The following is a 27,058-nucleotide window of genomic DNA, read 5'->3' on the forward strand; positions in this document are numbered from 1 at the left end:
TTGTCTTGAACCCTGGACCTAATGATGTCCTGTTGCGAGTTTATAGTGTGTCTGTTCCACCCCGCCTGAATGCAAACTACGCAGTGTGCCTGCGTAACAGCATTAAATTAGCACTAAATTACCATGCACTAAATTAGCACTGCCCAAGGATTCATGCGTGGACATCTCTTTCCTTCTATATCTACCATTTGGCAACAGGCCTATCATAGCTTTGTACGCCCGAAACTAGAATATGCTTGATCTGGGCTCATATCGAGTGTAATTAATGAATATTCTGGTATCGTACTGCTCGCTTTATGACGTACTTTGAATGGCCGATCGAGCATTGCTCAAACTAAATGCACTATTTGCCTCGCTAATTTGTATTCCCACCGTTTCATTGCCCCTTCTATGCCTCTTCTACCGACACTAACTATTGGTCTAGTCGTCTCTCGCCTTAAATTCACCCACGCACATCTAGTGGAATTCATAAACATCTCACTTTCAGGCGCGTTTTTGGCCGGACACTATCATTCAGTAATTCTGCATGCCGCGCGCCATCGCAGTATGGAACAACTTTCCTGTTGGTACTCTATCGATAACACATTCTTTTGAACATCGCAAACAATTACAACTCCACGTGGTCCCTTGACTTTGGATAGCACCGCTGTCTTTTGTTTGTTTGTTTGTTTGTTTTTTGTCTTTACAGGTGCATACAGTATCTCATTTCCCCTTTTAATGTACATATTTGTTCGGTGTGCCTTCTATGAAGTTTCATTATATGCCTTATTTATGTCATTTTACCGTAACCTTCCCGCCTCTTCCATTCAATTGTTATCCGGGGCCTCTTGCCTAATATGAATAAGTAAATAACTGACTAAATAAATAATTATTAGAAGTTAAGCGTCATTGCGTCCACTTACTGCGCCCGGTAATTCAAATAGAACTATTTTTTTTAGAAATGTAGTCGCGCAGTGTGTTAACATGGAGGAATTTAAATATATATGAAAATGTAGCGAAAAGGGTCCTGAGATTCAGAATTGTGGTCATAACTTTTCTACTACATAGCCCTTCCTAAATGTGTCGTTTCCGATCAAAACAAGACGTCCAGCAAGAAAAGCTCCTTTTTTTTTTTTGATGTGCAGTGATGACTAATGTGCTGAAATCTAGTAGTCCGTATGTGGTGTTTGGCATCGGTCGTCCACTTTTAATAATGGTATGTCGAGCATCAGTATTTGTAGGCATTTTTCCTTGCGAACATTTTTGGCGAAAGATGCGTCTGTGAATACGCGCCCACATTTCCTGGCTAAGCTTCTTCCTGGCTAAGGCTTCTTCTTCGTGACACTGGAATCTGCATGCCCTCGACTACATACTTAAAGACTGGAACAGATATCAAAATTCCATCTCCAATCTTCAAATAACATGGACCCTTACGGTTTCAGAGTAGCAGAGGACTCTGCAGCATGCATTAGTTAGAATAGTTTGCATCTGGGCTAGTTGGTGATCTTGTATGTTGGGTGGCTGCAGCAAAGATTAGACGTACGGACAAAGCAAAGACACAAGAGTACACTGTTGACTAACAAGTGGCGTTTAATTATTTATTTTGATCCTGTTTCTTTCCTGCGTCCGTGCGTCTAATTTTTGCTGCAACCACCCAAAATGCACTAGTTACAGGTGACGCAAAAAACGCTGTACTTCCGCTGCGCAGTTCCATCGACGAGTTTCGATACGCAGAGAGGGACGGGTATGGCTGCACTAAAAAAAAGCCCTTAGGCTAGACTTGTTTGTAAGAGAGTGTTCTAGTCAATACTGATGATGATGTACAGTGCCGCCCCCTTCTGTTTAGAGCGCGCAAGCGACCTACTTCATTCTACGGGGTGATACCTCGCGGCGGCTACGGGTCCGATATCGTCTGTGGGGATGCGCAGAACCGCTTTTCATGCGTGGCAACGTTGATAAGCGCCCTCATTTCACGGAACATTCACTAAAGTCGGTTCATCATCATCATCAGCCTGTCTACACTCACTGCAGGGCAAAGGCCTCTCCCATGTTCCGCCAATCAACCCGGTCCTGTGCTTTCTGTTGCCACGTTATGCCTACAAACTTCTTAATCTCATCTACCCACCTAATTTTCTGTCTCCCCGTCACGCGTTTGCCATCTCTTGGAATCCAGTCAGTTACCCTTAATGACCACCGGTTATCCTGGCGACCTGCTACGTGCCCGGCCCATATCCATATTTCTTCTTCTTGATTTCAACTATGATATCCTTAACCCCCTTTGTTCCCTGACCCACTCTGCTCTCTTCCTGTCTCTTAAGGTTACACCTATCACTTTCCATCGCTCGCTGCATCGTCCTCAATAGGTGGATAGCAAAATGACGTCTTCCGGTTCGATGCCCAGCTCTTCGCAGTTTCAAGATGTGTGCCGTTCAGTGTAATCGGCGAGAAAACACGTACTTTCTGCGACGCGGTTGTTACCGGTTATCTTGCCTCCTCCCCGATTACACTGAACCGCACACAATTTGAAGCAGCGAAGAGCTGAGCCTTGAAGGTTCTGTGAACCGGAAGTGCTGTAGCAGACGACGCGCCGTTTTGCTATCCACCTATTTAGGTTGAACCCTCTTTGTAAGTCTCCAGGTTTCTGCTCCGTAGGTAAGTACCGGTAAGATACAGCTGTTATATACCTTCCTCTTGAGAGATAATGGTAGACTACCATTCATGATTTGATAATGCTTGCCGAATGACCCCCATCCCATCCTTATTCTTCTAGTTATTTCACTCTCATGGTTCCGCTCCGCGGTTACTACCTGTCCTAAGTAGACGTACTAGGTTACAGTCGGTTAAAGTCGGTTACAGCCAAACAAAAAAGTTGGCCGCGTATCTGCGTGTTTCGCTGCAAATGTCGTCTAAAGACGATAGAAGAGGCGCTGCGTGAGATATGGACGCCATCTGGAAATACGTTGGGAAACATCAGTGCTGTGTTGCGGGCTGGTAGTCCCGGCGCAGCAGCAGGCGAAGACCGGTGGGGACGCCAGCCAGCCCGAACACGCGGTTTGGTGCGAAGCGCTGAAGCATAAGAAACGTCCGCACTCAACGAGTACTCTCCACACACTCTTTTATTTACACGTCGCCTGGGTAAAAGGAATGCCAGAGCGGCGCCCCATGGCATTCGTACAGTGAAATACAGAACCGAAACCGAAACACAACAATGAGCTCGTGCAGAGGGCACGGAGGAAGTCAAGTTTAACGCGCAGTCGCATTTCCAGCGCAGCTTAAGAAACTAGGGTCTTTAGAATTACGTATGTATGCATTTTCTATTAAAGGAACACACCACCTAATACTTGCCTAGTGATATTGCGCCTCAGATATGCGTAATGTTTGTTTTTTGATCAACAATGTACACAAGTATGAACCTAGTCAGCCGTTCAAGATGGCTGGCCCTTGGGCAAGTGGTTCAATTTTGGCCGAGTGGCTGAATCGAGGGACGTGCCGACAAACAGAAAGACAGACCAAAATTTCTCCGTTTAAGTATTCCAAGAAAGACTATCGTCTTTAAAATGTTAGTTCCGCCCACGGCCATCGTTGTCCCTCCCGCAGAAAATTCGCACAAAATGCTCCATCTTATAGCGCTTGCTCATTTTCGTGACTTCAGGCACTAATACAGTGTTTCAGATAGTTGACTTTTACAGCGAAAGCATTTTGAGAAAATTTCACCGGCCGTTTTTGGCGCCGTAGTTGTCCGCCGCCGCCGCCGCTGCCGCCGCCGCCGGTGTCCGTAACCAGTATCGCTCCAAATAAGAAAAAAAAACGAAATAAGAAAAAATTCCAGGATGGAACGAGGTTCGAACCTGGGCCCTCTGCGTGGGAGCCCAGTATTCAACCTCTGAGCCATGCCGGTGCTTGAAACTGCTTTGCAAAAAGGTCCTATACAGGCTTCATGTCGGGAAGGAACCACATTAGCATATGCAATATAGCGTGGTAGAAGAGTAAATAAGCACCAAGCGTCGCACAACGCGAGTTCTGTAAACCAGGCGTCACACAATGCGAATTGCGCAACGAGTAGGTTGTTGATTGCTTCCAACCCATTACAAAGGGCTCTGTCATAATTCTTCTTCGTCATCAGGCACAGCATCAACAAAGTGCGCATAATGCCTTACATGCCTTTAGCAGGTACCACGGTTCTCCGTAGAATGACGAAAAATGGCACAGTGCCTGCTGTCCTACTTCTCAAAAATTACAATAATTTATAGCGTAGTGGGCTCCTCGCAAGTGCACTTGTATTGGTTGCCAAGGAAGCCCATTAGCGCATGATCCATTTCCTAGGGGTCTCAGTAAAGTTCTTCGCCCCCCCCCGTCTCTCTTTCACGTCATCGTATGTTATACAGCATGACGGGAGAGGGAAATAGCGACCGGGCGTCACCCAATGCAAATTACATAACTGGTGGGCCGTTTAAAGCTTCCAACCCATTACAAAGGGCTGAGCCATAATTCTTCATCGTCATCAGTCGTCGCTTCAACAAAGTGCACATAATGCCTTACAGACGTGTAGCTGGTGCCTCGCTTCTCCGCAGAATGACGAATAATGGCTTAGTAGGTTCTTCCCAACTTCACAAAAAGTGTGATTTATGGCGTAGTGGGTACCTTTCTAGTGTACTTGTATTGCAGCCCCAAGAGAGCTTACAGCGGGCTCTAGAAACGCCGCTCTTTCTGCTTTCGCTGTGACTGTGCTGCGGTTTCAGTGCAGGCCTGCCGTTTTTTCATAGACACACTTTCGTGTTGCCGGTTTTAGGTAGGAAACATAAAATAAAAGTCCTGGTAAATTTTGTCAGTGATTCTCATACCGGCTGCTCAATCAAACGTAACGTTCTAATTGGCAGCGACGAACATTTAGCTCTTGATATACGTAGTATTCACATTAGCCGAGAAAAAGTATTTAAGGCTGCAGCGGAAACCAGATAGCATATCTGTCTTTCGCAAGCACGTCCAGCCGCACCACTGTTCTACAGGTGGAGCTTACTTTTTTCATAGGTTGCGAACGACTTTTAAATCTTGTGGCTATCACCGTCTCGCTGCACCGCGATGCCTTGACCCAGATGGACGCTTTTACGCACGCGTGATCAGTTCACCACGAATTGAGCACCCTTACTGAATGCTTGATATACGGCTTCTTTTCAATCCTCATTCGAGGGGTGATGGCGAAGAACTTACCCGAAGTGCTTGGCCATTTCCAAATTCATTCCACCTACCTGTGTACCTTTTATTGTCTCTTAACATTACCACTGAAATCTTATGCACTTTTCTCATATCTGCAGTCACGTCACAAATCGAAGACGTTTTTGAACCACGTGTGTGTTTCTATTAACCTGTGGCTTAGTGAGACAGAGCCCTCGGACACTGTGCGCACTCTGCAAAACAAAATGAACTACCCGCATCACCGCTCGTTTATCGCAACGCGCACCGGTTCGTACATTTCTTAGGCCACGCATGCTCCTTACACGCAATATCTCCGATTCTGCAATCACCACAAGGCGTCGACCCGCGGAGCGAAGCGGGCACCATGTGCGCTGTACAGTCGCAATCTTTTCGAGAGTGAACACGAGCGCGCGTGGCTTTCCGAGCTCCCAGCGCAGTTAAGCGGCGGCAGCAAGACGCATTGCTCATACGCAGTGAATCGGGCGTGCGAGCATTCTGCCGTCGCGCGCATTGCGTCAGGCATGCAAGCGCGTGTCGTCTGCTGCACGCGTACAGCAGTAAGAAAGCCACGTGCTTCAAATTGGTGATAATGTTGAGATTGAAATTACGTTCCACACAATTCAGGAATACACTTGGTATTATGTTATTTTTTTTGGTGACGTTCTCAAGATCACAGTTGATCTGTAGCTAGGCGCTTTTCCCGACGCAAATGTTGTGTTCAAGCATGACCTCGCACCGGTACACAATGCGAAAGATGTCAAAAAGCACATAGACAATGGTAGGATCGCTGTGCTCCTCTGAACGGCATGACCACTTATGAAAATACATGGGAATATACATAAAAAGAGCCGCGGTGCGACACCCTGTTTAGGCGGAGACTACGGGACAGTTTCTAGGTAGCCGTTTGCGAAGGGTGGGAGAATAATCGAGCGCATAAGAATTTTTTGACAGCGCTGTACTCGTCACTGCCCTCTAGAATGACAGCAGTGCGTTTTAGGGGGACATGACAAAATAGCAATATAACTTCAAAAATCATTCCAGTTTACTCATACCACTTCCTTAAACGTACGAACCTTTTGTGAAACGTGCCCCAAATTGGAATGTTTGTATTTCTTTGCCTGTTCACTTTACGACTACAAGAACAGGGGAGGAAGAAAAAGACGAAAGCTAGGTGACACGGCAACCATAAGAAGCACACCGTTGTAACTGAAAACATCCAAATTTTAGTTGCCTTCCTAATAAGATAACCACCGAGGCTGAAAACAGCTAGTAGATGACACACGAGCACTCCGGTGACGTGATGCGCACGAAGGAAAGCTACCCTCCTCGCGCATGCGCCGCGGTACGGTGACGTGTCGCCTAACGGCGCTAGTAGTACAGAAAGCCACGCGCTCCTGTGTTCACTTTGAAAAAGATTGCGACTGTACACCGTACATCGCAAGGGCCGACACTGTACATAATGAACTGATCGTTAAATATAGGCGTCTTGGCCGTTTTTTTTACACCTCTCCGTAGGGAACGGCATGTGAAGCTTCCCTGTGCTATCCTGACCTGCCTTAGGGTATTCCTTTTTTGGGGTAGTAGCTCTTGGTTTATATTTAATTCCACATTTTTATCATGCACCGTTCGCATCCGGACAATCCCGATGATGACTAAGGCAGAGCGTCATTCCGATCTTGGAGAAGGGCAGAAAGAGAATATCTTTCGACGGAATCTAGACATGCCTATCCTTCGCATCCGGATAATGCTAATGATGACAAAGGCAGAGCGCCATTCTGATCCTTGGGGAAGGGCAAAAAGAGAATATCTTTCGAAGGAATCTAGACATGTCTGTCCTTCGCATCCGGACAATCCCGATGATTATTAAGGCAGAGCGCCATTCTGATCCTTGGGGAAGGGCAAAAAGAGAATATCTTTCGAAGGAATCTAGACATGCTTATCCTTCGCATCCGGACAATCCCGATGATGACTCAGGCGGAGCGCCATTCTGATCCTTGGGGAAGGGCAAAAAGAAAATAGCTTTACATGGAATCTAGACATCTTGGTCCACATTTCCTGCTGAAAATCCACCCACAGACACGTATGCGTTTCCGCGAGCAAGCATTCGCTACTGCCACCGATTAGTAAAACTCGGCGCCGTTCTTGTGCAGAGGACTGACGGATTGGAAAGCGTAATCAGCTATGCTAGCCGGTCGCTATCAAAAGCGGAAGCTAACTATTCTACGACAGAGAAGGGGTGCCTTGCCATAATCTGGGCTACATCAAAGTTTCGCCCCTACCTTTACGGCAGGCCCTTCAAAGTTGTGAGCGACCACCACGCCCTGTGTAGGCTAGCTAACTTGAAGGACCCTTCCGGTCGTCTCGCACGTTGGAGCTTGAGACTTCAAGAATTCGATATTACCGTCGTTTACAAGTCCGGAAGAAAACAATCTGACGCCGACTGCCTGTCTCGTGCTCCCGTGGACCCGCCACCGCAAGACGACCAGGATGATGACTACTTCTTGGGAACCATAAGTGCCGACGACTTCGCTGAACAACAGCGATCCGACCCGGAACTCAGAGGCCTTGTGGAATACCTCGAGGGCAAGAACGCCGTCGTTCCGAAAGTGTTCAAGCGAGCACTGGCGTCGTTTTTCTTACGCAACGGCGTTCTTCAAAAGAAGAACTTCTCACCACATCGAGCCAACTACCTTCTCGTGGTGCCTTCAGAATTGCGACCAGAAGTCCTCCAGGCCCTGCACGACGACCCGACAGTAGGACACCTCGGTGTTTCCCGATCGCTGGCCAAAATACAGGAAAAGTACTACTGGCCGCGCCTTACCGCCGACGTCACTGGCTACGTCAGGACATGCCGAGACTGTCAGCGACGCAAGAGACTGCCAACAAGAGCAGCGGGCTTTCTTCAGCAAATCGAGCCACCTCGGCGACCGTTCCAGCAGATCGGGATGGACCTACTGGGGCCGTTCCCAGCGTCGACTAGTGGTAATAAGTGGATCGTCGTAGCCACCGGCTGCCTGACCCACTACGCCGAAACAAGGGCCCTACATAGAGGCAGTGCCGCCGAGGTAGCGAAGTTCTTCGTTGAAGACATCGTTCTGCGTCATGGTGCCCCAGAGGTCCTCGTCACAGACAGAGGTACGGCGTTTACTGCGGAGCTATCTCAGGCGATCTTGAGGTACAGCCAGACAAGCCACCGCCGGACTACTGCCTACCACCCTCAGACCAATGGCCTCACCGAGCGGCTAAACAAGACCACCGCCGACATGCTGGCCATGTACGTTGACGTCGAGCACAAGACGTGGGATGCCATCCTTCCGTACGTGACCTTCGCATACAACACCGCTGTGCAGGAAACGACGCAGGTGACGCCTTACACGTTGGTCTGCGGAAGGAGCCCAGCAACGACGCTCGACGCAATGTTACCAACGGCCACCGACGAAGACAATCTCGATGTCGCTGCCTATATTTGCAACGCGCCGAAGAAGTTCGACAGCTCGCCCGCCTGCATATCAAGAACCAGCAGAGGGTCGACAGCCGCCACTATAATCTTCGACGACGCCACATGGAATACCAACCCGGTGACCGTGTGTGGGTTTGGACGCCGATACGCCGTCGGGGACTTAGCGAGAAGCTTCTTCGACAATACTTCGGCCCATACAAGGTGCTTCGACGTCTCGGCGCTCTAGATTACGAGGTTATCCCAGACGGCATTACGAGCTCTCAAAGGCGTCGTGCACGATCTGAAGCCGTCAATGTCGTGCGCCTTAAGCCGTTTTATGCGTGTTAGCGAACCTTAGGACGGTACCTTTTGCTTTATTATTGTAATTTTGCTTGTACTTTTCGCTTGTTGGAATTTATTTGTGTACGCACTTGTTTTTCTATGTTCTGTCACAAGCATCAGGACGATGCTTTTTCACAGGGGGCAAAGCCACGCCCACTACATGTATTATTTTGATGTATTCGGGTTTGACCAGCAAGGACGGTTAGCAAAGCTCGGTGCTGACCGTGCAGCAGTGTTCGAGAAGCTTCGCGATTGTAGTAGTCACTTTGTTAAGATTGCGCACAGGACGCGTGTAGTCTAGATTATTCCGGAGCTTGCGCGACCACCAGTGATGCGTGATGTATAAAAGTTCGATGCGTGATGTATAAAAGATGGCGCGTCCCAGCCATGAGCAGTTGATCGACGGTCGACGTTCTGTCCACCGCTATCAGTGTATTCGACGCTCTGTTCACCGCTATCAGTTTGACTTTCAGTTTTCCGGCCACAAGTTCGGCCAAATAAAGATTTTCATCTCTGACGTGCTGACTGCTGCCTTCGTCGACGTCACGACCACGTGACAATATCGCCAATTCATTTGTTTATCCAGGTGACGCTTCTTTGACATTCATTTCTTTAATCTGAAGCACAACTGTTTTTAACTGTGTTAAATTACCTTTCTTTATGTTTCTTCTTGTCCTAATTTACCTTCGAAAGTGTATTCCAGTCATGCACTTACTCGTGATCATTGGCCCATTCCCCTCATTTGATTTGAGCCGCTATTTGAGGTAATCATCACCATAATCCACTGGAGTTCTTTCAGGCATCTCTACCAGTGAGTGGTAAAGTGGTTGCAACTGAGAATTGACCTGTTTCTTACTTTTTTTCTTTTTGCGCGCTTTCAGGTCGCCAGCATGAGCCCCCGGAACTTCCTCAGCCAGGGAGACCGCAGGAGGTGCTTGCAGAAGGCTGTCAGGCTGAACAGCCAACACAGGTAAAATGCACAAACATGCAAACATTATCGATGTGCAATTGGGGTGCTGAAGGCTAGCTGGCCGCCGTATGCTTTTCTGTCAAAAATGCAAGCCCAGAACACACTTTCTGAGTGTTTCCGCTTGTCCCGGAGGGCACTCCTTTTTCTAGGGCGGAAGAGCCCTCTCTGGACAGAGTGATCCAATGCCTCCTCATGGAGTGCAGTATTCTTTCTGCAATAGAGTGAATGCACTTCTCCGCGGGAGTAAACCTAGCATGTTCAAACAGTTTTGGCATGAAATTAATCGAGCGCAAAAAAATGACACGTTGACACGCGCACACATCCATGCAATCAAAACACGTAGAGCGCTCGCAACTAAAACAGGTACATTGAATCAGAACCTTACCACTCTGTCAGGGAGAGATGCGAACGAAGGTGTGAAGTTTGGGAGCGTTTCGCTACACTGTTAGTGAAATACTCGCTAGAATCAACGCCTGCAGGCAGGAAATCCGCTCACATTACAGCCGCTGCTAGCCAATTCGTTATGCGACACCGTAGATGGCTCCTAGAGCAATCAAAATAGCCTTGACGCAGCTTTTGTGGACCTTTAGGACAAACTTTTCCTGCCTAGGTACGCCCTGCAGCGCTTACACGTGGCGTCGTGTCACTAGGCGGCCCTAAAGCGGCTGCGAAAAAAAATTATTTTTGGCACTGTAACAGATTTTCACGGACTATTTGCAGCACTAATCATCCATGCGTATTATTAGAAAATACACATCAATGCATTTACAAACAAATATGACATCAGCAGAAAAGTTGCGAACGACACAGGAATCGAACTCATAACCACAAGCGCCGAAAGCACACCACTAAGCACTAGAATAATAAACATTTTAGTTGTTTCTACGCCACAGAAACACCGTATGTTTGTTTAAGTTTTCACAAGCTTATATATTTATAAAGTGGTTTGCAGTCAGCTGATGGAGCTTGTAGCTTCTGTTCTTGCATCATAGGCATAGGCGTGCGCACAGGGGGGGGGGGGGGGGCGTCTTCCCTAATCACTTAAGAGGGGGGGGGGGCGCAAAATCTGCCCCATACATTGACTTAATAAAATGGGGGGGCGCTCGATGAACCTTTGGCCCCCCCTAATGGGGAGCCCTGCGCACGCCTATGATCATAGGTGTGTTTGCGCGTGCATAAATGTTTTGGCGGCGTCATGGACTCACTGAGGCCATCGTAAACACCTTCGGCTCCCACTTCGGTTCAGCGTTTGTCGTGCCGCAAGAAAAATGACAAACGTCCTTTTGAGTGCTCAACCATACATCGCGGATGTTTCGTTCCCCAAAAATTCGCCGATAACTGCGTGACGAGTATCTTCAGGTGGCGAAAGCAAGTGTGTGTATTCTATGAGCGTGTGCTGTTGAACAATCTTGGTTATTTGTGCCGCGAGCTGCACGCGTCTGCATTGGCAGCAACGCGTTCGTAGATGTTCGAGGGCAATCTTCTTTCGCATATTAACGTCGCGTACGTAGATGTCCGAGTTTAAAGGGAGCTTTAGCGTGCACCTACACAAACATGTGCATTCGTTTCGCGTGTACGTACAGACTCGAGATGCACGCAGAGGCAGCGGTACTTTATGAGCAGTTAGGCGAAAATTTCCACAATTAGCACTTAAGCGCTGTTCCGCGACATACAGTGGTTCTCAGTTTGTCATAGTCAGTATTCAAATGATTTTATATTCGGAAAATGATTACCATTTTACTAAATAACCATTTGAGTAGCACATCGTCCTTAGTGTGACTGTTGAAGGCGTGCACCAAGGCAAAGCACCACGTCCGCTAATGCGCGAGTGACATGTCTCCATAAAAATAGAAAAGATAAAAATCACCGCGTCTCTGCTAATGTGAATCATGGCGAGTGACGAAGCACTGCGCATGGTACCGTCATGTCACCGCGTGTTGCCACTGCGAATGTAATTTAGGTGGCATCAAGTGTATATATACACGCAAATGTATTCATTGGGTTCCTCTTTAAATGCTCTTCTATTTTAATCCTCTTGTAATAAATCGTATATCGTCTTGACTTCTCCATTCCTTTTGCCTTCATTATTACTGCTTTGTGGTATGTGAAATGGAGAGCCCATGGTTCTTCGAGTGGATCTAATCTAAAGTTGGCAAGGACAAGGTCTATGCAAATGTGTCGGATGGTTGTTGGTTGTTTCCGTTGATATGAAATGCATCATAGAGCGTATCGAGACATCTTATACGGCATAATCCAGTCACTGTCCATAATGTCTTCGTTGAAGTCGCCTACTATTATAAAGGGTTCGTGCATGTACTTTTTTTCGTAATCGTAATCACAACATACACACGTTTCGCCTTTGAGGAGGAAATGCCGCGGACTTCTAAAGTTCGTCTCCGACTCCCCTATTGTAGAAACGAGCGCCGAGCAAGTACCCCCAACGTGATACCAGTAGGTTTTTTTTTTTTTTTTGGCACTGGATCGCATTGGGAACGCTGGTGCACACTCGGACTCACAGGGACTTGAGCGAACGCACTGGGAAAGAGCTGGGTGGAAAGAGCTGGCAGGGGCACTGGCTTCGCCGTTGTGACGCTAGCGCTCACTAGGAAGCGCTGGAGACACTGGGTGTGTCCAGATAAGATTGAACACGAGGCCCCGGTCACCATTCCCGACTTTGATGACACTTGCTGTAGGTCTAAGCATTACACCCAGAACAACGGTTTCGAAGTTATTTTTGCGAAAAAAAAATTTTGTTCACCTGAAAAAAGATATATACAAATATACCCAAAGAACACTTCTCCGCCAATTTCGCGATCTCTGAAATTTGAGCGCACGTAGGGAAAAGGGGGTGCCTTCTTGGTCACAATATTTATTCCCCTCAAAGAACAAGTAAAATACAGTTTTATGAGTATATTATTTGCCTTGCTCACCGAAGCACTTTTGAAGAAAAAAATCACAAATTTGGCAACTCGCACAAATAACCTGTGTTTGAGGAATTTATTGCTCCAAACAAGTTAAAGTGAGGATAATAGAAATTGGTACATATTAGGTTTGATACCTTCGCTCCCTTTTAAAATAATTTTCGTGGTTTTATCGCGCTCCATTTTACTCGATAATTCAGCTGAAATGTAAGTAATTTACCAAAAGCGCCGGACTTTGAAAATAGTTTTCTCAAAAAGGTCATTTTTTTATTTTTTAAAAATTTCTCTGATTGAGGCCAAGGACGTCATCTATCATTCTGCATAAAAAAACATTGCATTATTTTGGTATCTAACAAATAATAATGGGTCAAATTCGATCAAGTGAGCCTAGCGGCCGCGTCGTTCCTTATGTGCTGGAACTCGGATGTAAATTATTCAAAATACTTGTACGTGACATAATCGCAAATCAGCTGCTCCACACCAACAAATGCGCAGCCAGGTGTCATGGTTCAGCAAGCTTTGTCATGCGATCGGCCGCTTGACAAACCCGCAGCAGCGGCCGCTCGATGCTGCGGGCTTTCACATTACATGAGTGCCTCTTCGACTGCGGATGAGCTCCGCTTGCGCGCCAAACTACGCTCAGAGGACGAACGAGAGAAGAAATCCATCACTGTGAAACTTAAAGGCTGTTAAGCGCCAACAAATGACATAATATGCAATGAAAACTCTGCCTGCAATTTCGCAGTGCGCAGTCTTGACAGTGCGCAGCGTGTTTTTTCCCGGAATTTTTTTGGTGAAATTTTCCCTTTTCTTTTTCACAAGTTGGCTAGGTTGTTATGATGTGGTGACTGGGCAGGTGGCTTGAGCTCGACATCCTTTTTTTTTGTCAACTAAACCTTTCAATTGCGAGTAAGCGCTTGTTGTCTCCGTCCTTCTTCGACTTCGTTGTTAAACGCTGCTTCGATCAATAATGTTTTCGGTGGAGGCGAAGATTCTTGAGGCCCGTACACCTAGGGCCAAACAACGAAACGTTCCTTTCCTTCGACCGCGTCCTCACCTTACGTGAGGCCTCCTTACAGCCAAGTACCGACGAAGGAAGCAAGCGTACTCTGAAAGCTCCCTTCACCCGTCCTCGCGGGAGGAATGGTTGCCGCGCTCCTGCGTTCGAGATTATCGAATGTAAGCTTTGCTCACCAGCGTATATTCTGTAAAAAAAGTTGGGTCACCACACCACTTCCAAATTTAAGTGTTAATATAGAGACGCGTGTACGCTTTCTTCCAACTGCGATTACTGAATGTGAAAAGCCACCGTAGTCGAGCGCCAAGCGTGGTGCGTTCTAGCAACACTGAAACGCCCGCCTCTTTAAATGCTGTCAGTCTAAACGCGCTTCACTGTGCACGCACGCTCGTGTCTCCCCGCAGAGGTGGTGTGGGAGAGTTGCCTCGGAAACAAGCATCACGTGGTCTAGCTCATCACGTGGGCTAGCTGTGAGATGAAGCGCTCGTTCAGGGCCAGGAGCGGACCTAAGGAAGCACGAAGGTAGCCCCAAAGCAACCTTAAGCTGAGGAAGCGCCAAGGAAGCCTTCACCGAGGGCTCCTCAGTGAGGACGCTTTCAGAGTGACATAAGGCGGCCTCACCAAAATGAAGGCTTCTTTACTGAGGAAAGGAACGTTTCGTTGTTTGGCCCTTAGATTATGTGCGCGTACAAGAACCCCCGATGGTCGATTATTTTCGAAGCCCTCCACTGCGGCGTACCTCATAACCATATCGAGGTTTTGGGACGTAATCCCCAACGCAAATAGTAACATTAGCGAATAGTAATGGTATCGTATCAACCAGACCAGCTGCCGGCCTTGCTAAAGTGCCTTTTGCTTGATTAAATTCGTAAATAGTTACTAATGTTACAAACAATTCTTAATAGGGAGTTACTTTCCGGAAATGTAAAAGTGCTTGTGACTGCGCCCTAGTCAAATTTTTCATTGAGGCTGTAAATGGCTATGGGAGAATCCGTTTGTGTGCGTGCAAAAGCATCCAGCGTACGTGCCTCAAAAATTGGGCAAACCCCTCTAAAAATAGCCCATCAAAAATCAAGGAGTCCTCCGCTGGCAAAAACGTATGTGCTACAGAAATTTGGGAAACCTCACTGCTCACAACTGGCCTCCTGAAAATGTTGGAGGCAAAACAAGGGCGGCAACCATCAACGTGTGCGCAACAATAATTGGGCTCCACTACTTCCCACTGGTCCCCTAAACATGAACACAGGAAGAGATGAGCGGCAAACATCAATACGTGTCGCGCGTGAATTGCCAAGCGCATTCGGTGCAAACGAGACAAGCCCACCCATACCGCGGCGAAAAGACGCATGCTGTTCTAATCGAAAACTTTAAACGACGGACGCTAAATTCAAAAGGAACTCTCTAGAGGCACATTCCGGATTTATTTGCAGGGTGTATGATTGGCTGGGGCCGGAAATTTAGTGTCGCCATTGTGTGGTGTGCTAAACAGCTTTCCTTGTCAGTGACATGGTGTGATGGTCCTCAGTTTTTTGCAGCGAAAGCTGTTATGAGATCACAACAACAGTGCTGTAGTTGTCCCCCACCGCCGCCGGTGTACATAGCCGCTATCGCGCGAAGAGAGGAAAAATGAAATGAGCAAACAAAATTCAGCGACGATTACGATACTGCGGAATGCGAATTCTGAGCGCAGCTTCGTGTTGGGGCAAGGCGAACTGTGTTTGAAGGTTTGGCTTTCTGCATGGTATCGACTACGTCATAAATATTAATTTTAATAAAGCAGAACACCACCTATACTGCACCATTATTCGTGTTTCTGTGGATAAGCGATGCATCTGCTACACATCTGTATGACATTATGTGCATTTTGTGTATGCTGCATGTGGCTGAAGACAATGAAGAACTATGGCTGAGCACCAGGGGCGTAGCCAGAAATTTTTTTTCGGGGAGGGGGGGGGTTCAACTATACTGTATGTATGTCCGTGCGTACGGTTGTATGTGTGCGTGTATATACGCAAGCAAACTTGAGAAATTTCGGGGGGGGGGGGGGGAGGTTGAAACCCCCCAACCCCCCCCCCCATTGGCTACGCCTGGGAAGCATTGAACCCCACGTTCGTTTCGCAATTAGCATTGTGTGACGACTGGTTGTTATTAGATTCCTTGCCCGACATGACTCCTGTATAGGGTCTTTTTGCAAAGGAGTTTGAAGCACCAGCGTTGCTGTGTGGTAGAATATTTAACTGCTACGCAGAGGGCGTGGGTTCAAATCCCCTTAATCCTGGGTATTTTTTTTTTCATTTTGTGTTTTTCATGTATATCAGTTACTTTTTCATTTATATCCGTTACGCCACCGACGGCGACGGCAACGCCGACAGCGACAGCACTCAATGCAGGAATGGACGTCTAAGAGCTGCGCTCTAAAGATATACATGATAGGATAGAACTTTAACCCGGGTCCTCTAGCGAGGAATCGCATATGAAATATAGCGTGTCGAAAGAGTTAAATAACAACCAGCAGTCACAGAATGCTAATTGCGCAACGAGTGTGAGGTTCAAAGCTTTCCACCCACTACACGATGCTCAGCCACAATTCTTCATCGTCATCAGCCACAGCATCAACAGAGTGCACATAATGCCTTACACATGTGTAGCGGGCACTTCGCTTATATCATAGTGGATGCTTCCCTATTTCACAAAACTTATGATATTTGGCGTAGTGGATACCCTGCATGGAGTACTCGCATTAGTTGCTCCAAGGGAGTTAAGAGCGGGATCTATAAAGGCCGCTCTTACAGCTTTCACTGTGAGTGTGCTGCGCGTTCCGCGCAGGCCAGGCATTTTTTTTCTCTGACAGCACTCGTGCCAAATTAGCAGGGGGCTCACATTGAATGCGCGTGGATTAGTTTTGCTAAAAAAATTCAGCTCTAGATCTGTGAAAGCACTTTGTCGCGTAGAAGGGATCCTGCGCGCCATTTATTTTCTCCTGCTTCTTTACTAGCGAATTAACTGTTGTTCATTTTACCGCTCGATTAATGCGTGACAAGTGAACTTTCTACGCAGGCGCGGCCACAGCGAGGCAGCGCTGGCCTTGGGCATGGCGGAAACGAAACACCTTCTCCTGTCGCGGAGCAAGTGGCACCTGAGCTTCAGCTACAACGCGTGTTTCCTGGGGCTTCTGGGCAGCCTTTGGGCATGGCTTCTATGAAGGAAGCGTTGCCCGTTGCTCTGGAAAGAGCCGTCGTTCACGGCTAGACAACATTTCCCGTACGGCCGGATAAGCACGGAAAGATGGGGCAACCGATTGAACTTCTGGCAAATCACTTTGCGATTCAGTTGCCCGATGGGGACGTCTACCACTACGACGTGACAATCATTCCTCCTTCCAAGAAGGAAGAGGCCAGGGCCCCCGCCCAGAAAAAAATTCGATGTCTCAGCACACGTGTCAACCGGCTTGTCATTGAAAATCTAGTGGCTAAGTATCGCGGCGAGCTTAACAAATGCCTTCCTGCATTTGACGGGCGAAAAAACTTGTACACACGAAGGGAGGCTGCCATTCAGGGAAAGGACATTCAACGTACCATTCACAGAAGATGACCGTGAGCAAATGTTCATTGTTCACATTCAATACGCAGCGACAGTGAACTTAGACGCACTGCATGCGGTGTATGAGGAACGAGCGCGCGTAGTACCTCAAGAAGTGATCCAGGCATTAGACATCATCATGAGGCACGGTCCTTGCATAACGCTAACACCTGTAGGACGATCTATGTTCAAAGCACCACTACCAAATATGAAGAGACCCATCGGGGGAGGTCACGAGGTGTGGTTCGGTTACCACACCAGTGTGCGTCTGGCTCAGTGGAAACCCTTGCTCAACGTGGACAGCTCTGCGACGGCTTTCTACGAAGCCATCCCTGTGATCGAATTTATGTGCAAACTGCTGTCTGGACCTCAGGGTCCGCTGCATCCGGACAGCATCCGAAACCTGAGCTCATCAGAGTGCGTGCAACTGTCTAAGGAGCTCAAAGGCGTACGTGTCAAGGTGCTGCACCTTAAATACCCTCGAAAATATCGTGTCGGAAAAGTCACGCAAGTACCAGCTCAGGATCTGAGGTTTGCACTCGAAGACGGAAGTATAATTTCAGTGGCAGCGTACTTTCGAAAGCATTATCCAAACTTCACTCGCTACCCTAATTTGCCATGCATTCAGGCTGACACAAAGAGACCCGTCTATCTACCACTTGAAGTCTGCCACATCGTGGAAGGACAACCGTACAGGAAAAAACTGAGTGGCTCGATGACGACCAAAATCATACGGGACACTTCACAAGCACCCAAGAAACGCTTTGACGTTATCCAAAACTCAGTTCACGATATGGTGCTAAGAAGCGCGACATATCTGAATGAGTTTGATATTCAAGTCAGCACCGAGCCGACGTGCCTTACCGGCCGGGTTCTGACTGCGCCATCTCTGGAGTTTGGTGGCGCGCAGCCACTAGTGCAACCCAGTGATGGCGCGTGGGACTTAAAGAACAGTAAGCTCTATGATGCGAAACCCATAGAAAGCTGGGCTCTTCTCGGTGTCAATTGCCGGCTCCATCCACAAAAGATCGACAACCTCATAGGCATGCTTAAGAGGATCGGCGGTAATCTGGGCATGAGAGTAAGTGATCCGGTATGCGTGGTGAGCGGGGACAGTAGGCCAATCTTCCAAGTCCTTGAGCAAATGAAATCCAGAGGCATTGTGCTGGTCGTTGTCGTACTCGGACAGCAGGCTTCTTATGCGGCCATCAAAGAGGCGGCTGAAGTCAAGCTTGGCATCCGCACCCAGTGCATCAAGGAACTCAATTTCACGAATACGACGAAGTGCAGCGATTCATTGATAAGAAATCTGTGCTTGAAGATCAATGCAAAACTTGGTGGCACAAATAACAGTTTCCTGAACGGGGAGATGCCAAGTGTCCTCGACGAGCCAGTAATCATCATTGGTGCCGATGTGAGCCATCCAGCACCAGGTGACAAGTGAGTAAATGAACGCGGTATATAAGGCAGTGTCTAGCTAAAAAGCGTGGAAAAGCTGCCGCGCCTGAGATGTTCCTAATCAGCTGTACTTAGCCGCATTAAGAAAAACATTTTGAAGTGCAATGCCCTCACTTAGAGTGACCGAAAATTAACCACGAGCGTCGCGGTTATCGAAATTGGCATCGGGAGAACGGATGCTCACTGTTTTAAAAGAAGATACAGAAATCATCGTACATTTGTAGCACAGCAGGACGCAGCCAAAAGCTTTCAAGCCCATACAAGCACATTGAGACGTTACATTACATCATCTCAGTTATTAGTTATCACACGACGTCTCTATAAAAGCATACACCTTGTCCTACAGAGTAATCGTGGCTTGACTAATGCAGTCATGGCTTCTGTTTCAGACGTGTCATTATTCCGCTATCTCGCGAGCAACTTGATCCTTAGGCTGAAAAATAATTTCTGTTTCATAAAACATTCAATACAAACCACAGTTTTCACAATAAGCAGCTAGGTAAGGAGTGCTTGACACTTTCATGGATACGTGGTGTCCTTTAGGCAATTAATTTACGCATCGCTAGCGAAAATAACGGCGTTTCCAGTGCCTCCCAGTGCCTTTCAGCGCAATGGGCGGCACTGGGACAAACTGTACTGCGTGGCCAGTGCCGCCCTTTGCGCTGAAAGAAACTGGGAATAGTGTTCAGTGTGGGCTAGTGTCTTACAGCGCACTGGGAGGCACTGGCCACGCGGTACAGTGTCTGTCCGCACGTTGGCGGCACACTGAAAAAAAAAATGGCTGCGTATCTGTGTGCTTCGCTGCAAATATCGTCGAAAGACGATAGTCTTCTGCCAGCCATACTACATGAGTTCTGGTCTCATCCGCGGCCACCCGTGATGCTGTTCCCAGGGCCACTGCCAGGTGGCGGCACCATATCGTCAGCACATGGCTTTTTCGTGCATAGCGTCGCATTTTCAGCGCAGCCTAGGAAACACTGGGGTCGTTAGAATTACGCATCTATGTATTTTCTAGCAAATGAACACACCACCTAACACTTACGTATTAATTTTATTTCACCATTCAGTATATGCCATCCACAAATGAAGTTTTGCTTTGGCACCAGTTCTGTAACAGACAACCGGTGATTTGCTTTATGAACTAAATTGCTTTCCGAGCTTCATTTTTTTTCTCTCAAAGGGAGCAGGGTTATTGGTCACAGCCTTTCGCGTTTAAAATCTAAGCGACTGTCTTCCAGTCTCTTGACGCTATGTCTAACATTTTTCGTTTCATCGCTCATCGCACATTGATAAACTCCGCAAGCTTCCTTGTTCGCTGCAACGCCTTCAGTGCATGGTACGTGCGTATATGCGAGAGAGAAAATTCTTTCGCGAAGCTGTCACTATTCGCAAACATACTAGAGAGTTTGAGAATTGGGGCCCCAGGGAGGTTGGGGACCCAAGAAGCTTGCGAGCCGCCAGGGCGCATGCGCAGAACTCTATCCACTCTTGGGCTCTTGCACTCGCTTGACCCGAGACGCAAAAATTGAAAACTAGTGTGGGGCCCCAAGGCGTCTTGGGTCAAGGCAGCGAGAAGACACAGACGCAGCGCGGACCACGGAACAGTATGGCCCGCGTCTCGCATGATTTTAAATTATTTTGTCACGCGTGGCGCTCCATGCGCTTGACCCAACGCAGCCTGCGTTGGCCCAATTCTCAAACTCTGCTGATCATCCGAACGCAAGAGCAGGCTCCCCAACGCAGCTTGGGGGCCCAGCGTCATGGGTCCCCGATTCTCAAACTCTCTAATGAGGTGTGTTAGGTTTCACGAAAAAAAAAATAACTCTAGCAGGCTCATTCCTAACTTCAACATTATTATTAGAATTGATTACACTTACAGATGTTCAAAAAACTCAAGCGGCATTCCTTGTGCGGCATCTGTTCTATTTAGTGAAGTGCGATTTTATGCCGGGTCATGGGAATACGTGGCAACACGTGCTTTACAACTATTTCCAACAGGGTTAAGCCATCCATCGCTGCGTGCGTGGCGAGCATGAATGCCATCCCATCCCGCTACCGGGCTTCCATTCGTGTCCAGATCCAGCAGGAACAGGCAGTGGCCCGAGTGGAAATAATCGAGGACTTGAAGGTCAGTACGTGTACATATTTTTTGTGTTAAGTGTACATGCAATTTAAGCGAAATGAATAGAAGCAGTCGCTGTCAACAGAACGTTGTGATAACGATAATCTGCCTTAGTGATATTGAGGTGTGTGTCGACGTCAAATTGGTGCTATATAGCGGGGATGATAGGCTGATACTATCGCGCAGAAAGCATTCCTCATACACTGACATTGGTCACGTCGCGTAGGTTGCTACATCAAGACGTATATCACGTAAAAGGAAAGAAAAAGCGAGGGTTGCCATATTAGAGAGTGTGAGAATTGGGGAGCCAAGAAGCTTGCGAGCCGCCAGGGCGCATGCGCAGACCCAAGGCACTCTTGGGCTCTTGCGCTCGCGTTGACCCAAGACGCAAAAATCGGGAACTAGCGTGGGCCCCCAATGCGTCTTGGGTCACCAGTGAGAAGACACAGACGCAACACGGGCCACGGCGCAGTATGGCCCGCGTCTCGCATGATTTTAATTTCGTCACGCGTGGCACCCCGTGCGCTTGTCCCAACGCAGCCTGCGTTGCCCCAATTCTCAAACTCTGCTGATCATCCGAACGCAAGAGCAGGCTGCCCAACGCAGCTTGGGGGCCCAGCGTCTTGGGTCCCCGATTCTCAAACACTCTATTAGCAATCACATCGAAAGTGTGCAGTCCCTGCCCTACTTTTATTTTGCACAGCTCAGCCAACTATGTCTAGCGACCTTTGACTTTCAAACTGTTTTCATGCGATGAGGTCCGGGAGCAATAACGAATAACTATGGTAGCGCAAAGTAACGGGACACAAGAAGAACACAGAGACACACACACTGCGCTACTACGTGGAAGCCTTGATTAGCGCATAGCACATAGCACATTAGCACATAGGGATGGTGTACCGTCTCGGGCAATATTTTCCGAGAAGGAGACTTGGCGGAAATGTGTCGCCCTTTACCAAAAAAAATAAAAAGGAAAAAAAAGAAGTAGCGTTGTGTTTGTGTCTCTGCGTTCTTCTCATATCTCATCACCTTGTGCTATCATAGTTATTCAAGAATGCCGTATCAACAAGCCCGCCTTGCGACTTTACTCGGCGATAACGAAGGTTCTGTTGGAGTAACCCAAAGGCATCGATTGCAGGGAAATGAAGCTATTTGATGCGGCGTAGTCTTCGTCATATTTCTTACCATACAGTCTTCGTTCTTCCTTTTGCCTTGCTAACAAACCGTCATGACCAGAATGTAGTACTTGTCCTGAAACGGGGCATTGTAATGTGATTAATTCATTAATCCATCCCCTTATTTATCGCAGGCAATGGTTACAGAGCTCCTCATAGCTTTCTTTCGGGAGACAGGACATAAGCCAGGCAAGATCATCTTCTACCGAGACGGAGTCAGCGAGGGCCAGTTTGGATTCGTGCGGAACCAAGAACTGTCAGCCATCAGGGAGGCCTGCCTCAAGCTCAACCCGGACGGCTCGTACAAGCCTGCAGTTACGTTTGTCGTTGTCCAGAAGCGGCACCATACTCGCTTTAAGCCAGTCAACTCAGAAGATGGCGTAGGTAAAGACAAAAATATTCCTCCCGGCACGACCGTGGACACGGTGGTGACCCATCCGGTCGACTTTGACTTCTTCCTCTGCAGCCACGCCGGGATACAAGGAACGAGCAGGCCCGCGCACTACTACGTTGTCCATGATGACGCAGACTTTACTTCTGACGAGCTCCAGAAGCTCAGCTACTACCTCTGCCACACATACGCGCGCTGCGCAAGAAGTGTGAGCATTCCAGCGCCGGTGTACTACGCCCACTTGGCTGCTTTCCGCGCCAAGGAGCACATTGCTAGCGCTTGCAACGTCTCAAGCGGCAGCAGCTTTAGTTCGGAAGGAGGCGACAGTGTCACCACCGAGCAGTATGTGCGTGCTGTCAGCGTTTCCCAGGATTTGAAAAAAACCATGTACTTCGTCTGAAGGCGCTGCCATTGGAAAGAAACTTGACTAAGGAAGCCTGAAAGTGACGTAATTTAATTCACAACTCACTGAGTATGTGCGACCGCGCTGTGGAACGGGATGGCAGGCTGATTCCTCGCTGCATTAATCTTCTGCCGGGTCGGCAAAGATATTGGTTCATTTAACAGGTTATTAGGGACCTATTTTATGGACCTAATTACCGCCACGACCGAATGAGAGTGTAAGTGATAAAGAAGATGGCTTGGAAATGTGTCAGCCTACTTCTCAGAGATAAAAAGTTCTTGAACACGGAGTCATGCTGCAGCCAGCGTTTCCACAAAGGGGCTTGTTTTCTTCAAGGCTGCAATTGAAGAAGGCATGTCCGCCTGTCGGAACGTTGGCTCCAGCGTCACCCCGTGTTCAATAATTTTTCATCTCTTCAGACTTCCATCTTCCCCTCAACTTTCGCCATTATGGTACTTCTCGATTTCACCAGGGTAGCCTCGGGCTAACGGGCTAGAGCTTGACTAAAATGATCGGAGGAGAGACCTATAAGAGTGATGATACGACGTAGAACGAGAAAGAAGACGTTTCCTTGCGCGTTTGCATAAAGTGCGGAGAGCTGAACAAGCTGCTTATGAACAAAACGTGAACGCAGAGAGGCTTCCGCCTTCAACGTACGCTACTTCGTGTCGCTTTCCGGGGACACAATCGGTGCTCAATTCTCACCTCGGCCACGTCAGCCTGCGTGGCAGCTGCCAAAGTGAGAACAGTGAAGCAACTTTTGCTGTCACTCCTACGTTTCTTGCGTTTTCTGCTCATTTCTGCCGTTCAGCGCAGTACTTAATCCGAAATAAACATCGATTTTTGTTGATTTGATGCGTCGTCGTCAACTCCTTGTGACTCCATAAGACCTCCTCTGATTAGAGAGGGACACGAACATGATGGTTAAAGTGTTTTTAGGCATTGATAGTGTAGTAACCTGCGACGGGCAGCAGTACAAACGACACGCTAGCTTGTGCTGGAGCGTTTATTGGAGAGAGAGTGATTCGTGAAAGAAATGAAAAGGGGCGCTATTTTCTGCCTCCCGTCGCGGGGGCACGGCTCAGCGCCCTTAGGAATGGGGAAGGGGAAGTAAAGATGATAGAAGAAAGGAAGATAGAAGGAGTGATTAGCGTGGCAAGTGTGTCTTGTCCACGAAGGCGGGAGCACGAAGCCAAAGGGCTCGTCTATAAGGTGGCGAGGTCCGCAGAAGCCGCAAACTCGAGGAAGGCTCGCAGGGCTTGCAGCTTTGAACGTGCAGGAAAGAGAAAGTCCTCCACCGTTGTGGCAAGGAGCCCAAGCAGGCGATAGCGGCGCACCATCAAGCGTCGTTCAGCGGCCAGGGCAGGGCAGGCGCAAATTATATGGTCCAAAGTTTCGTCGTCACCGCATCTGCGGCACGCAGGCGATGAGCAGCGACCCTTGGAAAACATGCGTGCCGCAGGCCAAGCACTGCCGGTCCGCAGGCGAAGCAGTAGCCACCGCTCGCGTCTCTCCAGGCCGTTCTCTGGTAGGGGTGGCGGTGGTTTGCCGCTTGCCACGCGCGTGTCAGGGTGGGCCGCTGGAAGCAGCTGCCGCAGTCGTTGCCGGGAGTAGTCCGACAGGGCTATCGCCTTGGTGACTGGGGTGTCGCCGTGGTGTGCTGCCTTAGCGGCGGCGTCGGCCTCCTCGTTACCGGCTATCCCAACGTGCGAGGGAAGCCAGTGAAGGGACAGACGCACACCGCTAGTTTTGATGGCGGTTAGCTTGGCGTGCAGTAACGCCACGGTAATGCCGGCTTGGTCTGGCTGCAGCAGCGCTTGTAGGGCTGGCCGGGAGTCGCACAGGATCGCCACGGGCAGCTGGGGTGGCATAGCAGCGAGGTAGTCAGCTGCCAAGTGAAGGCCAGCCAATTCTGCTGCAGTGGAGCTGGCGTGGAAGGGAAGGCGACACCGGATGGTCGTCCCAGTCGTTGGTACGACACAGGCAGCCGCGGCCGAGCGGGGGCTGTCCCGGACTGACCCGTCCGTGAACACCAGGAGGTGCCCCCGCAGCCTGTCGTGGAGCTATTTATTGGGCGAACCACTTCGACATATATCGTGCAGTGGTGAAAAGGATTGGGCAAGGGAAAAGCAGACTATATCTCAGATAGGAGCAGAATCAAGGAAAGGTGGTGCAATAGCGTGCACGCGCACCGCTGCCTTGGCTGGTCCGCAGAAACAAACAACGAAAACATAACATTCCTTCCCTCCTAATTTAGAACCGCTGTATCGGTTACCGAGTTCGTTTCGATAGCCTCAGTGGAGGCTGTGCAACGTCAGCCGCTTCTGCGGTCGCGTCGATGTCAGGAACCTGCTGCGGTGATCGACCTGGGTCTTCACGGTGGCCCGTCCATGGCTGTTCAGCTGCGGTCGTTTCCTCGTCTGCTGAGTGATTATCTGGTGCTTGAGGGCACCAGATAATCACTCAGCCTACGCTGGTCGCGCCAGTTGAAGTGGCAGTACTAGTTTTGTCAGCTCGTCCGTCCCTTTTTTCACTAGCCGGGGTTTCGTAAGCCGGCCTTCCAAATGTACCTTCATGACGGTGACGGGCTTGTTCGAGATGGCGATGCACTATTTCGCCTGGCGTTTCCACATTTAGCATCCTGACTCCGGACGTAGAATGCACGCGACCTGGCGTCCACTTTGGGCTGGCGCCATAATTCCGCACATATATACTTCTGCGTGGCGAGACAGCCCAGTCAAGTCAAGGGAGACTTTCCTTCCCTTTGGGGGGTCCACCTGTAATTAAGCGACAGTTACAATAGGTTATCTTCCAGCGCCAGTTCTGTCATCTTGCGCGACGCATCCTTCCCGTTTATAACCGCTCTTTCGGCGTCTCCGTTCGACTGCGGATGGAATGGCGCTATCCGCAGATGCAGAATGTTATTTCTTGCAACGAATGTGGCGACCTCCTGACTTGTGATACGATTGCCTTTATCATAATCAGGCATGACGGTGTGCGGTACTCCGAAACCGCAAAACATGCTTCGCAAACAGTGAACATGACAAGCTGTGTTCGCATGCGTTATAGGAACCGCTTCAATCCACTTAGTGTGTGCATCAACCGTCACAAGTATCATCTATCCTGCTATTGGCCCTGCAAGATCGGTGTTGATCCGGGACCACCTGGCATCTTTCGGGCCAACTTACTGGCGGGGCTTCTGCCGGCATGGGTGGACTCTGCATGTTGTTTTAACACGAAAGTGTTTTATGCCGGGGTCCACCAAGACTTCCATGACGTATTTCCGTCACGGAAGTACGCCAGCAAAATAAATGCCATCAGATGGCAAAGAAAAAAAATCGATAAGAAAAAGTTCCGTTGACGGGAATCGAACCCATGACCTCTCGGTCCGCGACCGTGGCTGGCAGGCGTTTAGTCCACTGAGCTACCGCCAAACACATTACGGAGGCGATATGAACGCGCCTTTTATCTTTCACACTTGCCTCTCACAGTGACTTTGCATGGATGGACGCTATGAGCGTCCCATTTATAACGGGGCCGTGACATCTGTGCCACCAGGCTCGCAAACAAATAAACAAACAAAAGAAAACACGCGCCGTGGCAACGTCTGTCCATACGGCTCTGGTCTGTCCCATTCGGCGCGTTTCCAATAGAAGTTTCATTTCGTCAACGTTTTATTACTCCATGAGGTGGCGGCTTTAGCGCAAGGCTCGCTCATAGCATCCATCCACATCGACAAATAGCTCTCCGACGCTCGCCTGGCTGTCGCACCCGCGTTCGCTGCTCGCCCTGTGAGAAGTAACGGCCTGGCTAGAGGGAAGACACGACGCGCGTAGCGTTTCTCTTCGCATTTCACGACGCTTTGAAGGAGTGCATATCGAGCATTAGTGTTTATTATGTGCTTGTTGATGCCATCTTTGCGCGGGATTCACCATATGCGGAGTTCACGTATATGTTAAGAACTTCGGCTAACGCAAGGGTTAAATCATGATCGTGGGCGTTTGTCGTCGGTACGGAGATGTGCCACTAGGCGTCAGAGTGAGTGCGATGTGTCCACATCAAGCGGTG

General features: G+C 48.8%; 1 protein-coding gene across 1 annotated transcript in view; it reads left to right on the top strand.

The window, feature by feature from the left end:
• LOC119398861 (protein argonaute-2-like) overlaps positions 1 to 23,845 on the top strand; it is a 36,193-nt gene extending 12,348 nt beyond the window's left edge. The window contains 6 exon segments of the mRNA XM_037665679.1: positions 9,835 to 9,923; positions 16,920 to 17,049; positions 17,112 to 17,402; positions 17,404 to 18,881; positions 20,898 to 21,027; positions 22,331 to 23,845. Of these exon segments, the coding sequence (XP_037521607.1) occupies positions 9,835 to 9,923; positions 16,920 to 17,049; positions 17,112 to 17,402; positions 17,404 to 18,881; positions 20,898 to 21,027; positions 22,331 to 22,987 (2,775 nt within the window). The 3' untranslated portion in view covers positions 22,988 to 23,845.
• Positions 23,846 to 27,058: the final 3,213 nt, after the last annotated feature.

Source organism: Rhipicephalus sanguineus, chromosome 7 (assembly GCF_013339695.2).
Source record: "Rhipicephalus sanguineus isolate Rsan-2018 chromosome 7, BIME_Rsan_1.4, whole genome shotgun sequence".
In the NCBI taxonomy this organism is placed as follows: domain Eukaryota; kingdom Metazoa; phylum Arthropoda; class Arachnida; order Ixodida; family Ixodidae; genus Rhipicephalus; species Rhipicephalus sanguineus.